This window comes from Neopelma chrysocephalum, unplaced genomic scaffold, assembly GCF_003984885.1.
Source record: "Neopelma chrysocephalum unplaced genomic scaffold, ASM398488v2 Primary Assembly neopelma1_22b, whole genome shotgun sequence".
NCBI classification, from domain to species: Eukaryota; Metazoa; Chordata; class Aves; order Passeriformes; family Pipridae; genus Neopelma; species Neopelma chrysocephalum.
The window spans coordinates 25,761,969-25,784,981 of NW_020897690.1; the positions used below are offsets into that span (position 1 = coordinate 25,761,969).

The following is a 23,013-nucleotide window of genomic DNA, read 5'->3' on the forward strand; positions in this document are numbered from 1 at the left end:
TTTTAATCACAGTTTTTAGCTAAAGCTCCTGGTCTGAGGGAAGAAACATACTAAGTACTGGAAAACATGCGTATGTTTCTTCTAGAAAGTCATGTGTCTATTTACATCAAATTTCTATTCATATATGGTGATTATACTATGCTATTTATTCTGAGGCTGTGGAACACAAAGAAATTGAGTTATCCAAGTCCTCCTAATATGTATTAAACCATAAATTGATTTGACCCCAGGAAACTTGACTGTAATTATTGCTCTAAGCTTACTCCAAGTAAAAAAGGTTATTTATATAGAGGTGGGAAAGAGACAGTATTTGTGAAAAAGGATGGATGAATATTACCTAAAATAAAATAGATTCATTCTTATCAAAAAATGAAAGTGGTGTACTTGAAATAAGAGCTTGTAGCATCCCAGCCATAAAAGCTCTCATTGAGGGCTAGTGACAGGTAGAATATTGACCAGTGCCCCTACTCTATGATTTCAGACTTTTGTGAGATTCACAGCAGGTAGGACACATCATCAACAGCAGCTCAGCCAATATTCTCCTTCATTAGCATTTTAACTAATTAAAAGCTCTGAGGTTGTCTTAATAGCTGCGGTAGTTCTTCAGTGTAGATTGAAGTAGCAGTATAAGCATTGCTTGAATTTTCTATTTATATGTGTTTAATCAAAAGTTTTATGTATATGCTAAATGGCAATGTATTTACCTGACTTAATTGGTGACATCAGCACAAACTTCTTAATTAAACAGCCAAACTCTGTGTGTGATGGTAACCTAAGTGACTGTATATTAAACAAGGCAAATGACATTTACTTTTCTTATCTTCTGTTTTCCAGCATCTGGTTCTTGTATTCAGCTGTCTATTGTTAGGAATTCTCTGGAGAATGATATCGTGAAAAACATTGCCGACATTAGCTGCAGGTGCTGATTTTGACTTAGTAGGTAAGTGTAAATCTGGTTTCCATTCTGGAAGGATTCAGCGGAATTCTTAGTAGTCTTTTTGTTCTGGTGATACAAAGACAATATGGGGAAATTCCATATATATCCCTCGCCCTTATACCTAAGGGGGAATTCCTGGAAACGAGAGCTGTATTCTCAAACATCTCCTTTCCCTGCATACCTTTTGTACCTCCTTTGCCCTAAATGCTAAGCTGTAGCCAAATCTGCAAAAGTGGTTACATTCTTACTTCTGTACAAAGAACTGGATTTCAGAGCACATAAAATTTTTTCTCTCTCTACTCTCGAAATCAATGGCTGGGTCACAGGTTTTCAACCTGATGAAAAGAGCAAACTTTTGTTGTTTTTTTTTTATGGTTTGCCATACACTGTCATTTGTCTGTTCCGTAACATGAGATACAGATTTACAGGAAGTGACTGTAGTTATCAATTGTGTCCACAGGTCAGAAATTATCACATCATAACATCAAGCACTGTCACTTTAATCAATCCCTGTAACAGTTGTTAAATCCATCATTATTTTAAAGGCTTCACAATAACAAAGGATATCTTTATCATGGATTTCTCTCACTAGAAGCTACTGAGTGAAATCTGTCTGTGTGTGCAATATCTCTTGCTGTTTTAGAGGCACTCAAAATGCACTGTAGTTCCAAAAGATGTGCACAGAGATAGACAGGAATAAAAGCTCTGGCCATGGAAGCAACATGAATTTGTCACATGGATAAGGATTATCCCTTACCCTCTACAAAACTAATTGATCTGAGCTCAGGTCTACATCAATAACCTTATTAGAAATACTCTAATAGGGAAGATCAATGGTTCTTCTAGCCAAGTGCTTTATTCCAGAAGCAATAGGAGATACTGGTTTGAGAGAGTACTCAGTATGGTCACTATAATTTTTAATTATTTTACAGTCTCTACCTCCCTGGCCCCAGCATCTAGAACTTTCAGATTAGAATAGACCTGTGTGTGGCTTTGTGTTATGTTTTGTTTTGTTTTATGAATCTGATGTCCTTGAACTTGTATGGTTACCCATTGCCCTACCTTTGGACAAGTACTGCATTGGCCGAGTATCCTGAATGCCATACTGTTTCTAGGGAATAGGTCATCCACAATGACCTGAAGGACACATCAATAACATAATAGTTTACCACTTCTAGTCACAATTTTATATATATATATATATATGTATATAGCTATATATGCAGGCAAATATTTATAGATCAGAACTGCATGATTTTTAGAAATTCATACAGTATAATGGAATGGTAAGGTGTTGAGATGTAAGTCAAAATGATAAGTGTCTTTTTTGGCTTTAAAAATGTAAATAGACTTCTAGGTTTACAGCACCAAACAAACAAAACCAGACTGTTGTCCTGCTGTCTCAGAGGAATTAGATCCCAGAATACGCATTTTTCCTAAGCTGTTCAACTATATGTAGTTTCCAGAAATATTAAAAATATTTAAAGTTATTTACTATCCCTAAACCATATTTGCATATTTACATGAATGCATTTAAAACCTAAAAAAATATTATGTTGAATTATTGATTCATAATGATCTCTGTTACAAAACTTCACTTAAAAATGATGTATTTTTCCTATGATCCTGTTTTGTAAACTGGTAAACTAAATATTTTGTGGACACTGTACACACCTCACAAAAAGAAATTTGTTCATTCCTCAATATTCATTTCAGAATGCTGTTGTTAAGCGGTGACACTTTAGATATCTTAAATGTTTATCTAAAACTGAATTTTCAAATGAACAGTGATAGAAGGTAGGTAAGGTCATTGCTTGACTTAAAGCATCACTGAGGTCCTCTGCTACCGCTCATTTATTGGCAAAGTTAACCAAGCAAAAAAAAAAAGAAACACACAGACATATTAAAGTATTATACTGTTTCTCTATCCTGCTGACTGTATTGCAAATGTAAACTGCCATGCCAGCTGAAGAGTACTCAGTGAAAGCACACTGTAGAGGTATCCATGTCATGCCTTCATCAGCCTGAGTGCAATTCTCTTGCCCCATGCCTGCTCCAAGGCACATAGGCACATGCCCAACTCTTGGTAAAATCTGGGAAGCAGATTCTCAAAGGAAAGTATATCAAAGAAAAAGGTTTGTAATCAGAACAGGACTTAATAAGCAGCAAGCCTCGAATCTGTCTTGTGATAATGTAGCTTTCTAAGTGAAGCTATTTTTTCAAGAAGAGCATGATGAAAACCAGTAGTTAGGAAAGGAATATTTAGGATAACTTTTTTTTTCTTTTTCTTATTTGTCACTGATTTTGTATTTACTGAAATTTTCATTGCTTACTTGTATGGTCCTTTTAAATCTTGTTTCAAAATACCATCTTTGGAAGGTCATAACTGTAATGGGGGCAAAGACAAGATGGTGGCTGGAATAGTTAACAAAACTACTTAATAACTTTTGTGGCAAAACAGAAACTGATAAGTGTAACTCCATTTGGAGCGGGCCTGATATGGCCTTCGGGTTCCGCATAAACCACAGGCTGATTGTACCCATCTGAATAAACATGAAGACTATGAAGACTTTGGCTTAGAGGAGAGCCAGGATAAAGCTGCCTGAGGCTTCAGATAAAAACTCCATGAAAGAGAAGTGTTGCCTAGACAAATCAAAGCATAAGGCCCTAAAACAAGCATAAAGCCCTGTAGATGAACAGGTTACTTCATCGAAAGAATGTTTAATTTAATAGCTGAATCTGCAAGCTGATCCTATGAAGGGATATTAATATGGAGACATTAAAAAATTCAGGAGTTATTGAAGAGGTTTGCTTTTGTTTTTTTTTTTTTAAATTCATAATGCAAATATTAATGAAAAAGAAGCCCAGCAAGAGGAGCATAAGGAAATAGTTAAATTATTGTTAGTTTAACAGCAAGGATAGTCAAAACTTTTGCACATAATTAGACCAGAAAAAAATCTGAATCTATTGATGCTAAATTTCTATTAAATTTATGAAAAAAAAGATTTTTGAGGGGGAACTGGAGTCTTCAATGCTGACAGTCTTCATTCTTTGGTGAAATCCTTTTTTGTCTAAAGAATTGCTCTGTACTTTGGAAAAGCATACAGCACATAAAATAAAACCTGATTGTTTTACTAATTATCCTACAACTTTGTCTGGAGTCAAGCACTGACCATGGTCTTATTAATCATTTGGAGATAGGTTTTAAGATAGAACTTGAGATTTTGCTAATATTCAAAATAAGGTATTAGAAGTGCTCTTTTTTTTTTTCCAACTAGTTTTTACTCTTGATGAGAACTGTCCTTTTTTGTCTGGACCTCTACAAATACATAAGCCTTGCCATTATGCTAAATTTGTCGCTATACAGTGGCTATTCAGTTCTGCATCTAACTGTTGTCATTGACTCACTCTCTGACCTCAAGTCACTGTTTCAGCAATTTTTCTGCAGTTTTCGCCTCAGAAGAACAGATATGGAATTGCCTGTCTCACAATAGGTACTGTTCATTTAATGGGAAATACTTTGATATATTTTATTGAATGATACTTATGCAAGTGGAAATTATTAAAAATAATCCTAGCATCATTATTATAACATTTTACTTATCCCGTTCTCTTTTATCCTCATCAAAGGGATCAACATAAATCCTTTCTTTATCCTGAAGATAAAACAGTGTTATATATAGAGATACACACACACATTTTCTCATGGTATTTTAGGAGCACAGAATGACTTTAAATTCTGGGGTTTTTTTTGTTATTTCTTTTTCTTTTACACATTTTGAAGTTAGACCAGATTTAGCCACCTGAAGTACAAAGAAAATTAACTGCAGTACCACTATTAAAGATAAAAACAGAATGAGTGATTCCTGTTTCTATCCATACTTTTGAAGGACTAAAGAATTCCTTCTGCTATAGATTCACATTTTGCCCTTCACGCCTTTCTGCATGTGATTCTACATTTTTCATATGGAATGGGTGAGAATCAGACTGTTACCTTTTCTACTTCATAATTGCTAGCCTTTACAGAGATTAGTGTATTTGAATGTTCAGTGGAACTTAGAAAGATAGTTAAAAAAAACCATTTTAATAATTCATTTTGCTTTTTTGCCATAACTCTGCTTCTATTTACGTCAGTGACAATATATACAGAAATACTTGCTCCCATGCCAAATTTCTCTTTAAATTCATTTTATTGTCCACACCACTTGTTTATATATAATATAGGTTTAAAATTAAAGGTAAATATACATGATTATTTCTTTCAGTCACTTGTTTTACACACAACCTACAGTATTTTTTCCGTTTTTTAAATTATTGTGGAACTTTAGTCTTACAATTTTAAATGCAAATGCTACAGTGAGACAAGGTAAGCAAACACTTTCAATATTTTGGTTTTCATTTGTTACTTTGGTCCTATCAGTCAGCTACCTGACCCAGTTACATATGAAGATTTAATGCTCTGTTACCTCCTCGTATTTGACAGTGTTTATTCATCACAAATGCTTATTAGAAAGAAAAATATGTTTACTTCCACAATCCCTGTAAGACTGAACTATCAGAAAAGCACCATTTTTAAAAGTTTCATCAGTACTTGCAACATTTTTATCAACTTGATATATTAGTGTTAATTCCACTTAAGCTGCGTAGAAATTGTAAACCAGAACTTTTTTATAAGAACCATATTTATTCTCAATATTTGGAAACTTAATTTATTTCAACTCTTAACCAGAAATATGTAGCAACAACTGAAAGTTCAAGGGGCAAAAATAGCTACATATGTTGACAACAATCACAAATTTTAAGTTAGGTAAATGCATTTTATGAATACTTGACTAGAAGTATAACAATATCCCACCTAGTATTTCTGTCTTTGTTATTGTTATACAATAGGCAAAGTTAAAGCTGTCATTTGTATCACAAATTCAAACATTCAAGCACTGTTCACCAAGTAAGCAGATATTAAATATTTGGTTCTGTATTTTCCTCCTTTTCATAGTGTGTACTGGTATATTGTTCAACCCAATATTTCAGGGCTGTTTCTATAATATTCTAGAGCTTTTTTTGTAATATTGTGTGGAAACACCTCATACATAGACATGTTAAGAGGAAAAGTGTCATTAGAGAAGTGTTGGCAATTACATTTTACAGATGGAAAAAAATGCAAAATTTATACAAAGCAAATATTTTTTAATAATTATTTTCAACATTATACCAATTATTATTTTTATGGGAAGATCTAGACTAAAAATTTACACCTGTAGCTGAATTAGCCATTCCAAAGACCTCTTTGAGATTTTGTTAAGAGTTTTACAACTAAAACAAGGGAGAATTTTTCCTTAAGCTCCTTCTACGGAAAGGGAGAATACATAATAGAAATTTCTCTTCAGTTAAAGAACTCATTTAATATTATCAGCCTGGTTGTCATTTCTTCATACTCACAATTTGACAAAAATGGTATAGTGGTGTCCATCTGAAATGGGGATACTTCCTTAAAATGTTAAACAAGACAGGGATAAATTGGTAACTTTTAAAATGTTCATGGAGGCTGTAATGCTTTCTCATAATTTTTATTAAATTCTGCTGTGTCAAAACAGAAAAGAGAGATTTCATCGGTTCCTTGACCTTAGAGTTATGTAGGAGTGAGCAGAAGTTACCCCAGAGTGTTTGTGCTGCTACAGCAATACATACAGAAATGATATATCCACAATTATGTATTTCTGTAACTGATGAGAGATTACAAGTTCCTCTTTTGATTGATGCCTGGCATAGTGCTAAATTGACTAATTACATGGACTAGACTAACATTTTCTTTCAGTTTTCAGAAGACTGAAACATGTGATGAATCCTGCAATAGACAGGATTTGATGTATCAGGCACATACAGAAAGAAAAGACTTGCTCTTCTTGGCAGTTGCTTGTTGACAGCCTCCTTATTAGTCATCAAGGTGACTATTCATAAACACATGTCCGACAGACAAGACATTGCACCATACCATCCTCCAATGCAGTCAAATTGATCTTTTTAGTCATATATTGTTTTGTTCTGACGAGTTTTGAGCAGTTTTTATCAGCAGGCTGGCAGGGATCAGTAAACCACAATATAGTCAAAACACTTCCCCTCTTCAGAATTGCTCCCCTAATATAATCTATGGAATAAATAAACAAGATAATGAATAATATCTTGTGAAATACATTTTCCTCACCCTTTCACCTTTTCATGCACACTAAATGATTGCCTGATAACAGATAATGATAGGTCTACAGATTGCCAGAAGTCTAATCTTCTCTTTCCAGGCTTAAAGCTGCAAAGTTGAGAAATATCAGCCGATGAAGTTGTAAAAAGATAGGGCTATTCTACGAATAACAATTACTCGTAGAGCCAAGTTCCTGAGCCAACCAGGTCTTAGAGGCAGACCTTCTTAGTCCTTTTCACATGAGAAGCTTGACAAGAACGAGAGTCTTTTAAGCTCAGAAAAGCCGGTTTTTATTAAAATGACAATTATATTTTAAATGGCAGCTGGAAATTACCACTGGAGACACAAGAGGACTCCATTTTCCATGCTCACTATGTGTTTAAATCAGGTGCTTTTAGTTCAAGTCTTATTTTTGGTTAGCTTGTGAACGCCCTCAATCCCAGCAAACTCCACGGGGGGCCTCCATTGTGCACGGCCCCTCCATTACTGTTTACATGTCCCACCCCCCTTGTGCTCTGAGTACACTCAGGAGATACCCAGGGAAGGGAAGCTGTGACTAAGCCAAAAACAAGCATTGTGATGAACTATAAACTAAACTCCAAATAGCCTTTGCTACACTGGGGGTTGGGTGAGCATAAATTTTTCAAAAAAGAAGCATGGAGGGAGAGAGGAAAAAGGGAAAAGAATTGCAGAATTATTGTCGTTTTGCCTTTGTTGAATAGTTTTGCATTGGCTTTGGCTTTAAAAATAGCTCAGTAGTTTTTTAGATGCATTTATGCCACGGATGAAGTTTTAAGTTAGCGTTGCTAAATTTTAAAAAATTATCTTGCAAATACTCCTTTTTTCATTAAGTGCAAAACACCTATAAAGGCACATATTTGGCAATTTTTTTTTTAAATTGAAAATCATTGCATACTGGATGTTCTGTCCCAGAAGAGGATAGGGGAGGAGAAGGGACAAGGAAATAGAAAAAGCAAGGAAAAGGAGAAAGGGAAAAGTTCGCAATAAAAGGTTTGAGGATTTCCTTATTTCGTATTTCTTAACTTTTTGGATTTATTTTTGGGTTTTTTTGTTTATTTTTTTTCCCCCACAACCAGTCCAGCTAATTTATCAATTGAACTTGAAAAACACACACACAGAGTCCTTGAGAGGAAAACAGACGCTACCCAAAAGAGATATCCATCCTTCTACCTCCAGGTAGGATCAATGTCAACTTTCTGGCCTGTTTTTTTTTTAGTTTGTCATGAAAACCTGCAGTATGAAGATAATTCTGCTTCTCTGAACATTCTTTACCTAGTACTTCACTGTATTGACTGTATTTACTATCAAAAACTTTTTTCTGATGGTGAATGTAAATCAATCTTGTGACAATATGAACCCAACTTCTTGCCCTGAACATGACAAGAACTTCAGATTGTTTTTTAGCAGTCTTTTATGTAGTTGAAGAAACAGAAGCTGTCAGATCTCATGACAGCTGCTCCATCTGTACCAAACAATGCCAACTCACTCTTGTTATTCATGTCTTTGAAGTCTCTGATCATTGCAGTTGTTTTCAGAAATAATTCTTTACTTTGTGAAATATGATGTTCAAATTTGACAGCAAAATTCTAGCTTAGGCCTATTATTGCAATGTAACATTCAAGTTTTTTTGTATTTAAACTGTTTATACTTGGGTTACGCATGATGTGACTAGATCTCTTCACTATTTTTGAAACTTAAATTAAAAATGTATTTAGGTTATCAGAAATGAACTGCTGTCCTTCCTTTGAAACAAAACAGTTCTATTGTGTTTGGAAGATGCAACAACTGTCTTTCACAATTTTCTTCTTTCTTCCCTGGCCCTTCAGCCTTCATTTTAGCAATGAAATTTTATTGAAAACTTTGGTTTTTACTATTTTTTGACAAAACCAAGTTTTACTTCCAGCAATTTTTCAATAAGGTTTATGTTGGAAGCCTTCAGAAAATAAATTATTTTTAAACAAGTAAACCTATGGCTCTTTATTGGTGTTTGCAGTTAAGTTATGCATGTATCTAAGACAGGAACTTGTTATGGCACTTTTTAAACTTTTTTTTGTTTGTTTGCCTGTTTCAATATTATTTAGGAAATACATCTGCCTAGAGATATATTTGCTTGAAACTAGACCAAATATTTGTTGAAGAAATGTACTAACTGAAGAATGCAATGTAAGTTGAGATACTTTATTAATTTATTAATCAAATAGGTTTTCTGTTTTGTATTTTTTAAAATATTGGTCAGACTTTTTCTCATTCCTTTGATATTTTCTGTCCTTACTTTTTTTTTCCTTTCTCTTTTAATACATCATTATTTCCTTGTATTTATTCAAATACAAGGAAAAACTTGAGGTCTGAGAGAGGAAAGTAAAGACAAAAGGAGGAGACAGAAGAGACCTCACTAATTTTTCTTCTTATATTTAATCTTAAAATATTGATTTTACTTTAATAGCAGAGATTCTCAAATTTTTCAAATTCTTCAAAATTTGGAGTTTATAAGATGGCTTTGGGATATAGTGTATACCAGATGGAACATACTAAGATTGTGATGAAATCTGACCCCAGTTGAATTATACTTCTAAATGATTGTGAGTCAGCAGCATATGATTGTTTATGATTCTGTTGTTTTCTTGAAAGTCACCATACTGCTAAAACATATCAAAACATATCAAAAACCACGCTGGTTTTAGCAGCATTTATGAACTGTACTCATGGCAACCATTCTACAAGTGGGACAAGTGGGATGCAGAAATAACAAAGCAGAGAATACATTTGAAAGACTGAAAAGATAGTACATCTGCATGTTCTCTCATCCTAGGAATAGATGTTTCTTAAACTGACTCTATGGAGGGAGAATAACAAATGCTGTAAAGAAATCCCTATGGATAAATTGCATAATTTGATTAAAGTCACAAGTAGAAAAATTCTCTTCCATACTCTAAAGGCAAGGTTAAGATAAAAATTCATTACATAAAGAAAATAATATTAAGTAATTAATAAAAACTATTGTGGATGAGAACATTATGCTTCAGGATGGAGCAATTATGTTACTGCCAATTTGGGCACTGTAGTGTTGTCAAGAGTCAGCTCAGTGTGTCACCTGTTTGGGCTGTAAGCTTCTTCTTCCCAAACTGCTCAAAGCAGAGGCTGAGTATGGCCAAGAACTCAGCAACAAGTTGAAAAGACATTAATAAATGGGGCTAAGACTAAAGAAGGAAGGGCTTTACTGATCCCATTTTATGACTTTTCTGCTGCTTTGCATATTAAGAAGGAGCCTGCTCTGGAATTCTGTGGTGTACCAAAGGCAGACAGCAAAGTAATGTAAAATAATATTTTCAGGCATTAGTACATTTTCATTCTATATTTACAAGGAACTACTATCCAATTCCATTAAACAAGAAAAAACCAAAATGTACGGTACAAAAGGGAAATCGAGTGAAGTTCTGTATTAAATAACAGCAAATCTGTTGGCAATTCAATGAGACTTCTTTGATTGTTATATGAAGTTCTTTTGGTTTTGTGTCTCTCTTTTCTGTAAGGTAGACTGCTGTAACATACAACCTCATTTGTAGATGTCTGAATATTTTTAAATGCAAGTTACGAGAAATAAATTGTTGTATTTAATATATGTTATATCCTACCCCACCAAAACCCAAAACAAATGCTCCCCCTCAAAAAACCCACCCTCTGATTATTTTTGTTTTCACCTTATATTTCTTATGAAGACACACTGAAAGGTCTTATGAATCAAATTCATTGGTCAGCTGGAGGTAGAACAGAGATTTTTCTTCAGTTTGCATCCAATCTAAATGATGCTTATAACATTAAAAACCCACTTCATTTATTTTTATGGAAGTTTTTAAAAAGGAGTCTATTTATGGAGGAACTAATTTTGAGCAGTGTAATTTATTTTTTATTTGATTTTGTATTTCCCCCCTTATTAGGAGAAAGAACAGTTGCATGAAGCTTACAAAAATGCTTTTATTCTTGTTTATTTCTTCAATTTAAAATTCTGGGATATAGCAGGTGTTTGATTGTAAGCTTATGATTGAGTCCAACATATATTGCATGGAACTTCACACATTATCTGCCTATCAAGATTATCAGCCTTTGATTAACAAAGTGCCTTTTTAATATAGGGAGAGACTAACTTTGATGTAAAAAATGTAATTGAATGACTTAAAAAAGGAAAAATCTCACCCTTGAAATCATTTCAGTATATTGTTGCAAAACAGAAAGGACTGTGTTTTTCAAAATGGCTGATGATTTTGCTTCGGCCTATTTCTTCTTCTCTAGGGATATTTCATAATGACAGAGTTAAAGGTATTTATCATTTTGCACAAGTGATGTCCATGTGGTGTCAGGTATGTCATGTAGAAATAGAGACACATAAAATCAATATTATCTTTGGAAAATAAAACTAATTGTTCCTCAAGGGCTACCTGGTAAGAGTCTTTTGTGTATTTTATTAGTTTTTTCTTTTATTAATGAATATCATCCTCATCAACATTTTAATACTTCCTGAATTGCATGTCCTTTTTTTTTAGATTGTTGTCTCTTTGTAGTGTTTGTTAGTTAGTGAGTGCATTTCGTAGACTTTTCTCATAGAAAGTCAGTTTTAATTCTCATTTTTTAGGTTCTGCATGAGGCTTAAAGTTAGTAGCAGCTGAGAAGTTGGATTTATTGATCCTCACTAGTGAAAGAAAAGGAGATTCCAGAAACCAAAGAATGCCACAGTATGATATATCTCCAGGTGTTTATTTTCTCGATACCTTTATATTTCACAAAAATACTTATCAGTTTGATTTTCTTCCTTTAAAAAGAAATTAATCTCATAAATTTATTTCTGAATGCTATATTGTAATCCACTTCTGTAGGCAGAATGAGTTACAATTCCTCTCACTATATCCTCTGAAAATTCCTCACATTAATGATCTCATTGAAATATTCAGCATTCACACTAGGTAACAGGAATCTTGAAAGAATATTGCCATTTTTATGTTTTAGAATTTATTTTTTCTTCTTGGCTAAATTTTTAAACAGGATTCTGATACTGCTTACCTTACCTGTGTCTGACTGAATATTGCAGTTGCAAACCCTTCAGGGTAATGTTTATCTCCTGTGCATTTTTTAAACAATATCTAGCATGATGGATCCACTGGTGTCTCTAATCACTTCCTGAATATAATTTAAAAGTATAAGAGAATAAAGGATACCATAAGCAGTTCTTGCATTTTTGCAGGTATGAGTAGTAGGACCCAACAAATTTAAAGACTTCCTACGCACTTATTTTTTATGCATTTGCCTGTATATGAGACAGATGGATCCTATGAATTGAGAGAAGAAAAGAAAGGTGAGAGAGGGATATACTGTAACTTGTCTGGATTTACCTTGACTCCCATCACCTTCACAAGACAATTGTTCTACATATATCCCCTGTCCTTGAAGGGTGACTGTTCTCTGAGAAATTTCCTTACTAAAATTGCTCTAGCCATCAAGCTTTTTGGCAGCTGTTGAATGCTGACTTCCTCTGCTCATCAAACAATATTTTCAATTTCTGCCAAGCATATCAGATGCACTTAGTGGCCTGTATTTTATGTCACCTATCATCACTATCACTGTTTTTGCCTAAAAGCTATCTAACTGTAATTAGCAAAATAAGCTCTGTTCTAGCTTTTCATTGTCCATTAACACTGTGTTAGCTCTGTTAGCAGTCTGTGAGCCATGCACCAGGTTTGCATGGAGCTCGGTTTTTCATCTACCTTACAAGTACACCAGAGATCTCTTTTTTATTTAGTTCTTGTCACAGGGTGAGACCTACCAATTCACATAAATGAGACGTGATTGCATTTGCCAGCTCTAAGTGCTTAGATTAGTTTGGTATGTGTAGGAAAGAAATAAAAAATCAGGCATGGAGCTGTTGACAACTTTCCATTCTTGGAAAATATTTGGGAAGGAGAGCACAGGGTGAGAGTTGTCCCACTAAAAGTGCTCCTTGGCCTTAGTTATGGGGAAAGAGATCCTGGGGCTACTTTGCTAGTGAGGCTATTGGCTGACAACAATCATTAAAAAGTAATATTTAAGATTATAATACCTCAGATATGAGAGAGAAACTTCACACTCCAGGAACATTTGACATTGAGTGGAGCCTGACCACAGGAAGTCCTCTCATGGGGCCAGACTGCTGGTCAGGACTTGGACAGTCCACTGGTAAAAGCAAGTACCCAGTTTCCCTGGATCCCTGCTCTGGTCTAAACTGGGCAGGCATCTGAGCAGTAAGAATGAAAGGTGTGTGGATTTCACAGAATAGCTCACCATTCTATGTACCCATCCTTCTTAGGAAAGAAATTTTATCTCATTATGTCATACTGAGTGACGCTCCCCCACTGCCAATAACAGAATGCACTCATAACAAAATAAAACTTCAATAAAGTAGCATTAGTAACAAAACACATTCAATGACCTAACAGATAAAAATTGTATGAAAATTGAACTAGAGTAGGAAAAAAAATTTTTTAGTATTATGGCTATGATCTCTTAGAATTTTATTTCCTGATAGTTTCTTGATTCAGTTTATTTAATTTTTCGTGCTACATTTATTATTCTACCTCAGTAATCCATCTGCCTGTGCATATCCATATTAAAAAGGGCCTGGATAAGAATACTTGCTATGAACTAGTTCCCATGGGTTGGAATAAAAGTGTTCTTTCTTCACACATACCAATTTGCTAATTATCATCACTTTGAGCAGGAGAATAGTAAACCTGAGATTTAAGCCTTCCTCAGAATAATATTGTTCAAAGTTGTTGGTTTTTTTTTTCTTTAAAAAAGATTCCTTATTTGACTTCTTGTTGTAGCAGCTCCTCTTGGTGCTGTATGTCACATGTATCTAGGATAATTTGAACTAACTCAAACAGATTTACCATGTTTTTATGCCATGAAGGACAGAACTATGATAATTTCATCATCTTATAAACGGTTATAAAATTTATGCAACCATATGGAGTTCATAACTTCAATGCACCTCCTTCTCTTTGGAAGACAGAGTAATATTTGGGTGATTTCCACCTCTTTAGAGAATCAGTGATGTTGACCTCTCTCAGGGTCTTTGTGTAATATTTTGCAGTGACGTGTGAAAAATCCTAAGATGGAATCAGCTCTTATGTTTGACACTTCTCCTCTACGACAGCTGTCTATTAAAAAAAATAATTCTGTGAGTCTAGGTAGAACTTATAGCTATGGAGTTCTATATTATCATGTACCTTTTCATACATTTTCTTGGCAAGTCTACTCAATACTAAATTATACTTGCAAACAATTTTTTTGAGAAATATCTCTATGCAATTAGTTCATTCTTTATTGAAGACCCCTTTTTCTACAACAAATCTTCCTATTTTACACACTGATAAACAGATCTAGCAATAGGATTATTTGCTCTCATTTCTGTTACTGCAAGTCAGAATTTCTTTCACTGAAAACAAAATTGTATGGTGTAGTGTTGCTAAAAACAAGGTCAGAATCAAGTTCATAGTTACCATGGTTAGCTTCTTTGACATTGGTTTCTTAATAGACAGAGAGATGATTTTCACATTTACCAGATGATTATGTCTCCCATGACCAGAGATACTAGTTAATGGTCGGAAACATTTTGGAACTTTTGGCTACAAATGTCTCAATCAATTTCGTATCTAGGCACCCCAAAATGAGAGAGCTACCTGACAATAAGAGCCAGTGACAACAATGGGAATAAATGATAGAAACTGGAAAGGATATTTTTTACCTTAAGCCATTAGGATAGACATTTCCTTAATTTTTAAGTCATTCTGGATGTATTCTAGATCTTTACCAAGTTTGTTTGGTTATACCAGACCGCAAGTCAGATCTATGGATGGTGAGACTCCACAAATGAGTAAATATCTGGAAATCTTTGAGTCGTGTGTTATCAGAAAAGATAGGACTGCAGACGAGTGTAATTCAGAGGTGTTGTTGTTGGCAATAGTGGATGTAGTTAGATTTCAAAGAATGTAAAGTCCTTCAAGTCATTAACTAAAGATATCAGTTTATTTCAGAGGTGATGAAAACTAGATCTTTTTCACCTCCAATACTTCATCCATACTTGGAATTGTGGATAGACAGCAGTTTTATTATTAATAGAATTCTAGATTTCACTTGAAGTACACAGCCCAGTATGCTGGTAAATGCCTCAAGATAGATGAATGAAGGCATAACTTTTCTGTTCCCTTATCTAATATTTATGTTTAACAGTTGAAAAAGTGATAAAACTTACATAGGCATATGTAATAAGAAATTGGAACATTTTAGTCTGAACAGTTTCCTATTTTCTTTTTGCTGTACTACTTCACATTGCTCTCAACTTCTAACAATCGTGGAAACCCCAGGGGGTCTGTGGTGTGCTTTGACTTAATGAGAAATTGGGACCACTGCTGTATAAAAAGCAAAAGAGCTGAGAAGAAGGAGTGAAATTAGCAAGGGTGTCAGATGCATCATCTTTAGAGAATCCTTTAAACACAAGGCTTACCTTGCCCACGTATTGAGTATCTGGACCTGTGTACTCCTCCAGCAAGAAAAATTGATTCCACATCCAACCACGCTTGGTGCGGTGCAGTGTTTTTCCATCATTCTCTGGCAATTCTGTTATTGTTTCACTGTGTGAGTGCTTGTTAGTCTTTTTTTGGGATGGCATCATGTGAATCACATGAAACATATAGCTCCAAAGCAAAACTGTCAGGAAGGAGTAAGTCCTCATCATTTACAGAGATGCTGGTAGCCTCCACTCCTCTAATCATTCACCAGAAAAATTTTTTTCAAATGTTATATTCCTCTTGTAAGTAGAACCTGGGGGATGGAGAAAAGTGTTTGGGTAAGTTGCAATAACTTTTTTTCCCTGAGGAAACAGGAACACGATCTGGTGATCACAACAATACCTCATGTGAGTGACAAATAATCATAAAAATTACTCAGAGAGTTTTAGGTCAAGTTCTTTAATGTCTTTTTCATCTTTTTCTAGTTCACTCTCTCATATGGTATATAGACATTGATTTAAAACACAATCTGAGTAAAATAGTTCATCTGAAAACTTTAGCTACCACCAGCATCCTGACACAAGCTCAAATAATAAGAAACAGCTCAAATAATAATAAGATCTTTATACATCAAACGCTGATGCTATCTTGTCTTAATATCTGTTCAGAATTGTCTGCAAATATGGATTGTTTGTTACTTCGTGATTAATACAACCTATTCTTCCCCTTTGTTAGCCCCCAATTGTCCAGAGTATCTTCTATTTCTGCAGAAAGGAACTCATAAAATGAAATTTATAAAGTATTACTAATGTCTTTAACAGGTTCTTTAAACAAGAAAGAAAATTACTTTTTAGATAAGTATGGGTTCATAGGAATCCTTCTGGGATTAAAAAAACCTCTGCATTTGGAACAGATTTCTCAATTTGGAATGTATTTATTTTTCCCTGAATCCTGGATGAATGAATGGGAACTTTCATGATATAGAACCTTACTGTAATTATTATTTTTCTGAAAATGGCTCTGATGGTTTGTGTGGAAGTTTGTAAGCAATATTTAATCAAACCAAATTAAATTCATACTCTTTATCTGGCAGTGCAGCTTAGGTGCCTAATGTCCCAGTCTTTTCCATAAACTTTTCATGATAAGTCTGTTTTTGCATTAGGATATCTTTTGCTGAGCTGTCATTGTATCTTACAGAAATCATAGGAAAATAATTCAGCAGCAAAAGTACATTTTCTTTTAGAGTCCTAGTCCATTAACAGTGATTGTAGCATGAGGTCACAGCACTCAGAAATTTTAGAATAATGAAATCTTTAAATTAAAAAAAAAACACATATAAACCTATCCTTGTTTCTTCTGCAACCCAATATTACTAACAGCTACTTTCACTCTGCTGTTTGTTGTGTTATTTTTTGGTGGAAGGGAAGGGCATCGCTTTTTGTACAAAAAGATTATTTTAGAAATAAGATGCTTTTGTGAAAATTATTAGTCTGTTGAGAACCAAAACTGTTTAATGGAAACATTCAGTGAATTGTACTCTAAAGACCTTAATGATTAAATTAATAAAATTGTGCCCTTGTGTGAAGTTTTCTTAAAATGATTATATCCTGCATAGACTCAGGATCTTAGCTAGCAATCCTGAAGGAGGATCAAAGTCTCAATGTTTTAGTAACTTCAAACAGAGTTTTAGCTGAGAAAGAAGTGAAGGCTTGGAATACTTATCACTTTCTAAGATCATGTTCCAAAACAAAAAGAAAATAATTCAATAGGTGTCAGATTTATGCAGAAGATCATGTATATAGTTCAGGAAAACTTGTTTTCTTTTGCTTTTTATTTTAATTGAAGAATCAAAGCACAAAGTAAATTAATTCTATTTGCATAAAATTGTGAATGTACATAGATCTTGGCATACATTTGTGGATGTATTTTCTTTGGATTCTTGTTTTCTCTCTTGTAATGCTCAGTATGTTCCTGTTGCAGGAGAGGGACAAAGTACAACTCTCCTGTGGCTAATTTAATACCAGTAAATTTTGATGTTAACTGGAAAACATTTGAGTACATGATGATCTTGCCTTGTGATTGAAATTTACTGGACACAGATCAAAAGAAAAAAAGCCCTCAGCCAATCTTTTATCCATGTTTAAGTTTGATGATTTGAATTCCCTGTATAATATAGACTGAAGCAGTTTTTATCACTGAATAAAACTATTTATCAATGTAGAGCATAAGACATTTTCATATGTACTTCAAATTCATTGCTATCCAACATCTGAGGCAAATTGCAGAGACTCTTCATGCTTTGTAAATTAGATCCTGCTTAAGGTGTTGCAAAATGAAAGCAGGTGTGTTGGAAATACAGTATTCGAAAGGCAGACTGTCAAGTTTGTCCAATGAAGTAAAATGCAGGGCCTGGTCACACACAATATATATAGAGTCTGGGGCTGTGACTTTGGCTTTAGAGTGTGATTCTGATCTGAAGAGAGACACCTTCAAAAAAATGGCATACTCTGTAACTCTTATTAAATCTCTTGTCTTCTGGAGATGGTCTTGCTTGATGTGCCCTCAAACAGTGCTCCTTCATAGCTCCATCACAACACTTTTTGTTGGACTGTAGTTCAAGAATTCGTCCTCTCAAAATTCTGAATGATAATGTTCAAATGTTCATACTGATTAAATTTTGGATTTGATTACTTTTACTTTAATACAAATTTTGTTTTACTACTCAACTATTCTAATACATGTTATTATATATATATATATTACATGTTTTTATATGTTTAAGGTCATGACTGATTTATTTCTCTAATTTCTTGGAGCGTATAAGCTTTTCTGGATTAAAACATAACAAACCATAAAACAGACAAAAAGTTCTGAAAATTATGTACAAATTTGGCAAAATTTTAATAAATAATGAATCTATGAAACTACTAAAAATCCTAAAGATATGTTTTACAAAACCTCTTATCCTTAAAAGACTGCTGTCAAAGGTGAGTTATGCAAAAATGTCAAACAGTTTAAATTTTCTCTTTAAAATGTCTTCATATCAAAACTCAGACAAGCCTAACACTCAGATGATTTAGTCTGCTTTGTTTTTACTCTTTTTTTGGAAACAGGGGTGATACAGGTGACATCAATATATTTTCATTTGGCCATTTGGAGATGTGTGATTACATGATCAGTTTCATGATAATTTCAAATGTAAATAAAATTTCAAATGCTTCACTTTTATTTTTCAAAACAACACATTTTTAATTTCCTGAAATTGCCCTAATTCCTTTCTGTCCAAACACTATTTGCCATATGATGTTTATACTACTCTTTTCTTTGTACTCAAAGAAATTCTTCAAAGTGGTCATTGGCTTTTACAATTTATCTTATAGTCAGCTGTTCAAATGGGTCAGCAGTTGCATTTAGTAGACTCAGAAGGTGTAGTTTAACACTAAAACAAAAGATTCTGGTGTAGTATGGAAAAGTAAGACCAGCTTTTCAAAGGGACCCAATGCACTGTACACAGATGTTCTGACCCTGCTGTAAGAAATTATCTCTGTGCAAATACCAATTTTTCACGGAGGTTTTTTTCTCGGAGGAATCAAGGTTCCAACAGTTTGTCCCAGCCAGGGCAGAAGTTAAACTGAGATTGCTGAAAACGTGTGGTTTTCTGTGTAGCGCTGCCCTCTACTGATTTCCTTGATAATTAACAGAAGAAATTCACTAGTACTGAAGAGAAAGAATCCTTAATGTCAAGAAGAATAAAACAAAAAACAAACAAACAAAGTTACAGCCCATTTTTTCCTGTTTTGTTGTTTTGTTTTTTTACAATAATTGGAGCTACTAGGTGTAAAGAGAGGGTTATTAGTCTTGATCTTATAGGGTCCGCTGAACATTATGATAAACATCTAAATTGATTTCTTCTAAAAGGAGCAAAGGTCTTTAGTCTGAAAACAGGGAGAATATTTTTTTCTAAGCAATCAATCAGTATTCTACATGTAATTTCTTCTGCTTTGTTCCTCTTCCATCATTTAATCAGTACAATGTCAACTCATTGTTCTTGTCAAACAATGGAAAATGGTTTTCTTCCTATTTGTATTGGAAACTTCTCTTCAGATTGGGGTGTTCATGTGTTAAACATTTTAATGCCAAAAATTTTGGAGAATCTGAACTTCTTCCCCATTTTGCAAATCAGTGGATATTAGTGGAGGTAATAAGTAGTTTTTCTTTTGTATGGTTTGAGGGATATATGGTGATAGTCTAGAACCATTGCAGTGTCTCCTTGCAGTAAGGAGTGATATCAGAATCCTGCAACAGTTCCAGGTAAATGAATTATTTCTGTATGAAAAACATTATCCTCCTGAGCACAGTAAAAACTGGAAAAAATTATCTTTTAAAGTCCTTTTGAATGCAAAATATTCTATTTAGATTCTTCAAGTGTAGTGTGAAATAAGCCTTGCTGGGATCAATAGCAGGGATTTGTTACTGATGATGCCAATTTAAATGTTTCTATAGCAATTACCATGGCAATGTTTTTAATTAGTGCAGCGCAGTCACTCACAAGCATGACATGAAGAAAAGCTAACCTTCGGCAACTTGATGATGTATCCCACATTAGTTTGTTTCATTTGTTAACAGTGAAGTAGAATTCTGTTCTAAAAGAAAAAGTATGTGGTGCTCGTGTATAGCTAAAAATAGCAGAGTTAACTGCAGCAGCAGCAGTACTTGATATTGCGCTTTAATCTCTAAATAAGAAAGATGCAACTAATGTTCAGGATGATCCAAAGAATCTGTAAAACTAAAGTATGTATTTTAACAGGGTATACCAAGTATAAATCTTGTGTAGCCTGCATGAATGGAAGAAGTCTCATTGGGAAGAAGTCTCATTGGCTTTGTCTGTCTTTCTTTTGAAAACAAAATATCTGAATGTAGCTTTAATTCACCTAGAGTGAACACTAAGAATGATGAAGCTATAGCAAGAAAAGGCTGTGCTATAAACAGCACACTGCCACTGATAATACCAAGACTTAGGTAGAGGCTGGATCTGTGCAATTGTAGGTTCACTTTTATCACTTCCCTCACTAAAGATAGCCCAGGTATGCATACACATGCTGCAGCATTCATATTCTCTGAGTGCAGTCATCCTACAGACATGAATATATCTTCTTCCTAAAGTTTTTTTCTTCTCTCTCTCTTCTTCATGGATAAAGATGGGTTTGGGGTTGAGATTGAAAGGATTAAAAGGAAACAACCAACGTGCATATAGACTGAACCTGTGGTGATCAAGAAAGGTGTTTTCATTTATTTCTATGAGAGCTGAATTAGTTTTTGAGGGATCCCCAAAACTTAAGGAATAGTTTTTTGGCTGATGAACACCCATTCTTTGAGTACAAGTACTCAGATCTAATTCAGGCACAGAAGTAGGGGTCACACTAATAAAGAAACACTTCTCTACTCAGCAGCTACCACTGCAAACCTTTCAGAATAGATTTTCAGAACTGCTTTTTGCCATTGTGTTGCTGATCTGTTCAGCGCTACCTACAGTAGAGATAAGCTCATCTGAAAATTTTACTAGGAAACAGCTTGTCATGGTTTGAGATTGGCCCCCCCTCAAGAAGAGGGGGACTCAGAGGTGGTTGGGTGCCAGGGCAGTGTTCCCTGAAGAGCCAATCACCACTCATGCAGTTCGCTTCTGCTAAAAAGTCATATATTCACAGCACCGGAAGTGGTTGGCAAGTTCTGTGTTGGCACTTGGGCTGTTGGTGTCTGCTGCGTGTAGGTGTGGAAGGCCAGGGGGTGGCTGGGCTCCTTCTTCCCCCTCCGGGGGGGAGAGGGGAGCCCTGTGGCCCCCCCAGCTCTGCCTAGCCCAGAGCAGAGTTAGAGGCAGCATTTTGACTGTGTGCAGTGAGGGAAGAGACTCACAGTACCTGACCTGACCTGAGGTAAGAGGAGAGAGGTAGGCTTTTGCAGCCGAGCCTTCTCCCCCTCCTTTTCTACAGCTAAGCTGTGGAGGGGGGCTTTTCTGTCCCTCCACTGTAAGTGGAGGAGAGGCTCAACATTGAAGCTGAGCCAAGTGGACGGGCCGTGGAGGTAGGCCCAGCGCTCGGGAGAAAGAGTCCCAAGCGAAATTGGAGACGGACCCCCAGGGAGAGAGAGAAAGGGGGCCCAGAGGATGTCTCTGCCACGCAGGACAACCGAAAACTTGAGGAGAAATCCACATGCCAGGACGTGGACACTTGATAAGCAGAACCACACTGCAACAGCCTACTAATCAAGGTATGAGAGAGAGAGATCACACAGCGGCAGGAGAGCAAGGACTCAAAGCTATTTTGGACTTCATGAGGAGGAGAGACTACAACAAAACAACTGGAACTTGGTGAGGGGGGAGCGTTCAGGCCCAGAACACTCCCACAGAGGGACTGGTTACTTTCCAGCCTTGAAAAGGCTCTTTCCTGGACTAAACTTAAAGGAGGGGCTTGAAAGGACTGGTTGATAGAAATGTAATATATATATAGTTGTTTTTAGCTCGTATAGTATTTATTTGTGTAAATAAATGTATATACTTCCCTCTTCCCCTATAGAAGCCTCTGGCCTGAAAGTTTCTCTTTGGTGTTGGCATAAATTGTGGGAGGGGGTGGAGAAGCCTGAAAATTGGATTTTTAGATTTTCTAACGTGGCTCAAACTGCCACACAGCTGAATGCAATTCTTTATGTCTTGGACACCAGTGCAGGTTTCCTTAGCTACCTTGCTCAAGAAGTCACACTAATATAAATAAAGTTTTAGAGAGTGTGAAATAATAGCAATTTGTACTGGAATGCCTGTTGAATTAATGTCTTTAGGTAAATGAATCTATGGTTTGTAGGTGGATTATAAGAAACATTTATCTTGCTGTGACAAAAGAGGGTTATTTCAGAGCTTTACCAGCCTCTTGGGTATGTACATTGGAAACATAGGTTCAAATTCACCTCATTGTGGCCTCAGTCACCTTCTCTATAGCACTCGCAGTGAGTAACGCCAGTCCCCAAGGTGGGTGGATCTGGCAAGAGAATGTGTTGATTCATATTTGAACAATCCCTGATGGCAGAATTGTGCAGAGATACAGCTGTGATTTAAAGCAACTGTCCCTGGGCAGTGAAAATGCCATCTGCCCTTCTGTGGAGCAAGTATCTTCTGAAGAGCAGATGAAACTGTTTCTGGACTGTTTGTCCTCCAACCACCCTCCTATCAGCTAGTGAATGAAGCCTGCAGCACTTCCAACCCATCCTATATAAGGGTCTTTCAATTCTTAGCAATTGTATTCAATGAAGCTAAAAAGAGAGTTTTAAAACATCTACTTCTG

At 35.2% G+C, this 23,013-nt stretch overlaps 1 protein-coding gene across 2 annotated transcripts in view; it reads right to left on the reverse strand.

Annotated features, from left to right (window-relative positions):
* The window catches only part of CDH9 (cadherin 9), a 103,906-nt gene that overhangs the window by 57,423 nt on the left and 23,470 nt on the right, over window positions 1–23,013 (reverse strand). For both annotated transcript variants that reach the window (XM_027681998.1, XM_027682006.1), the window contains exon 2: window positions 15,682–15,998. In XM_027681998.1, coding sequence (XP_027537799.1) covers window positions 15,682–15,912 — 231 coding nt within the window. In that variant the 5' untranslated portion in view covers window positions 15,913–15,998. The remainder of the gene's footprint in view (window positions 1–15,681; window positions 15,999–23,013) is intronic.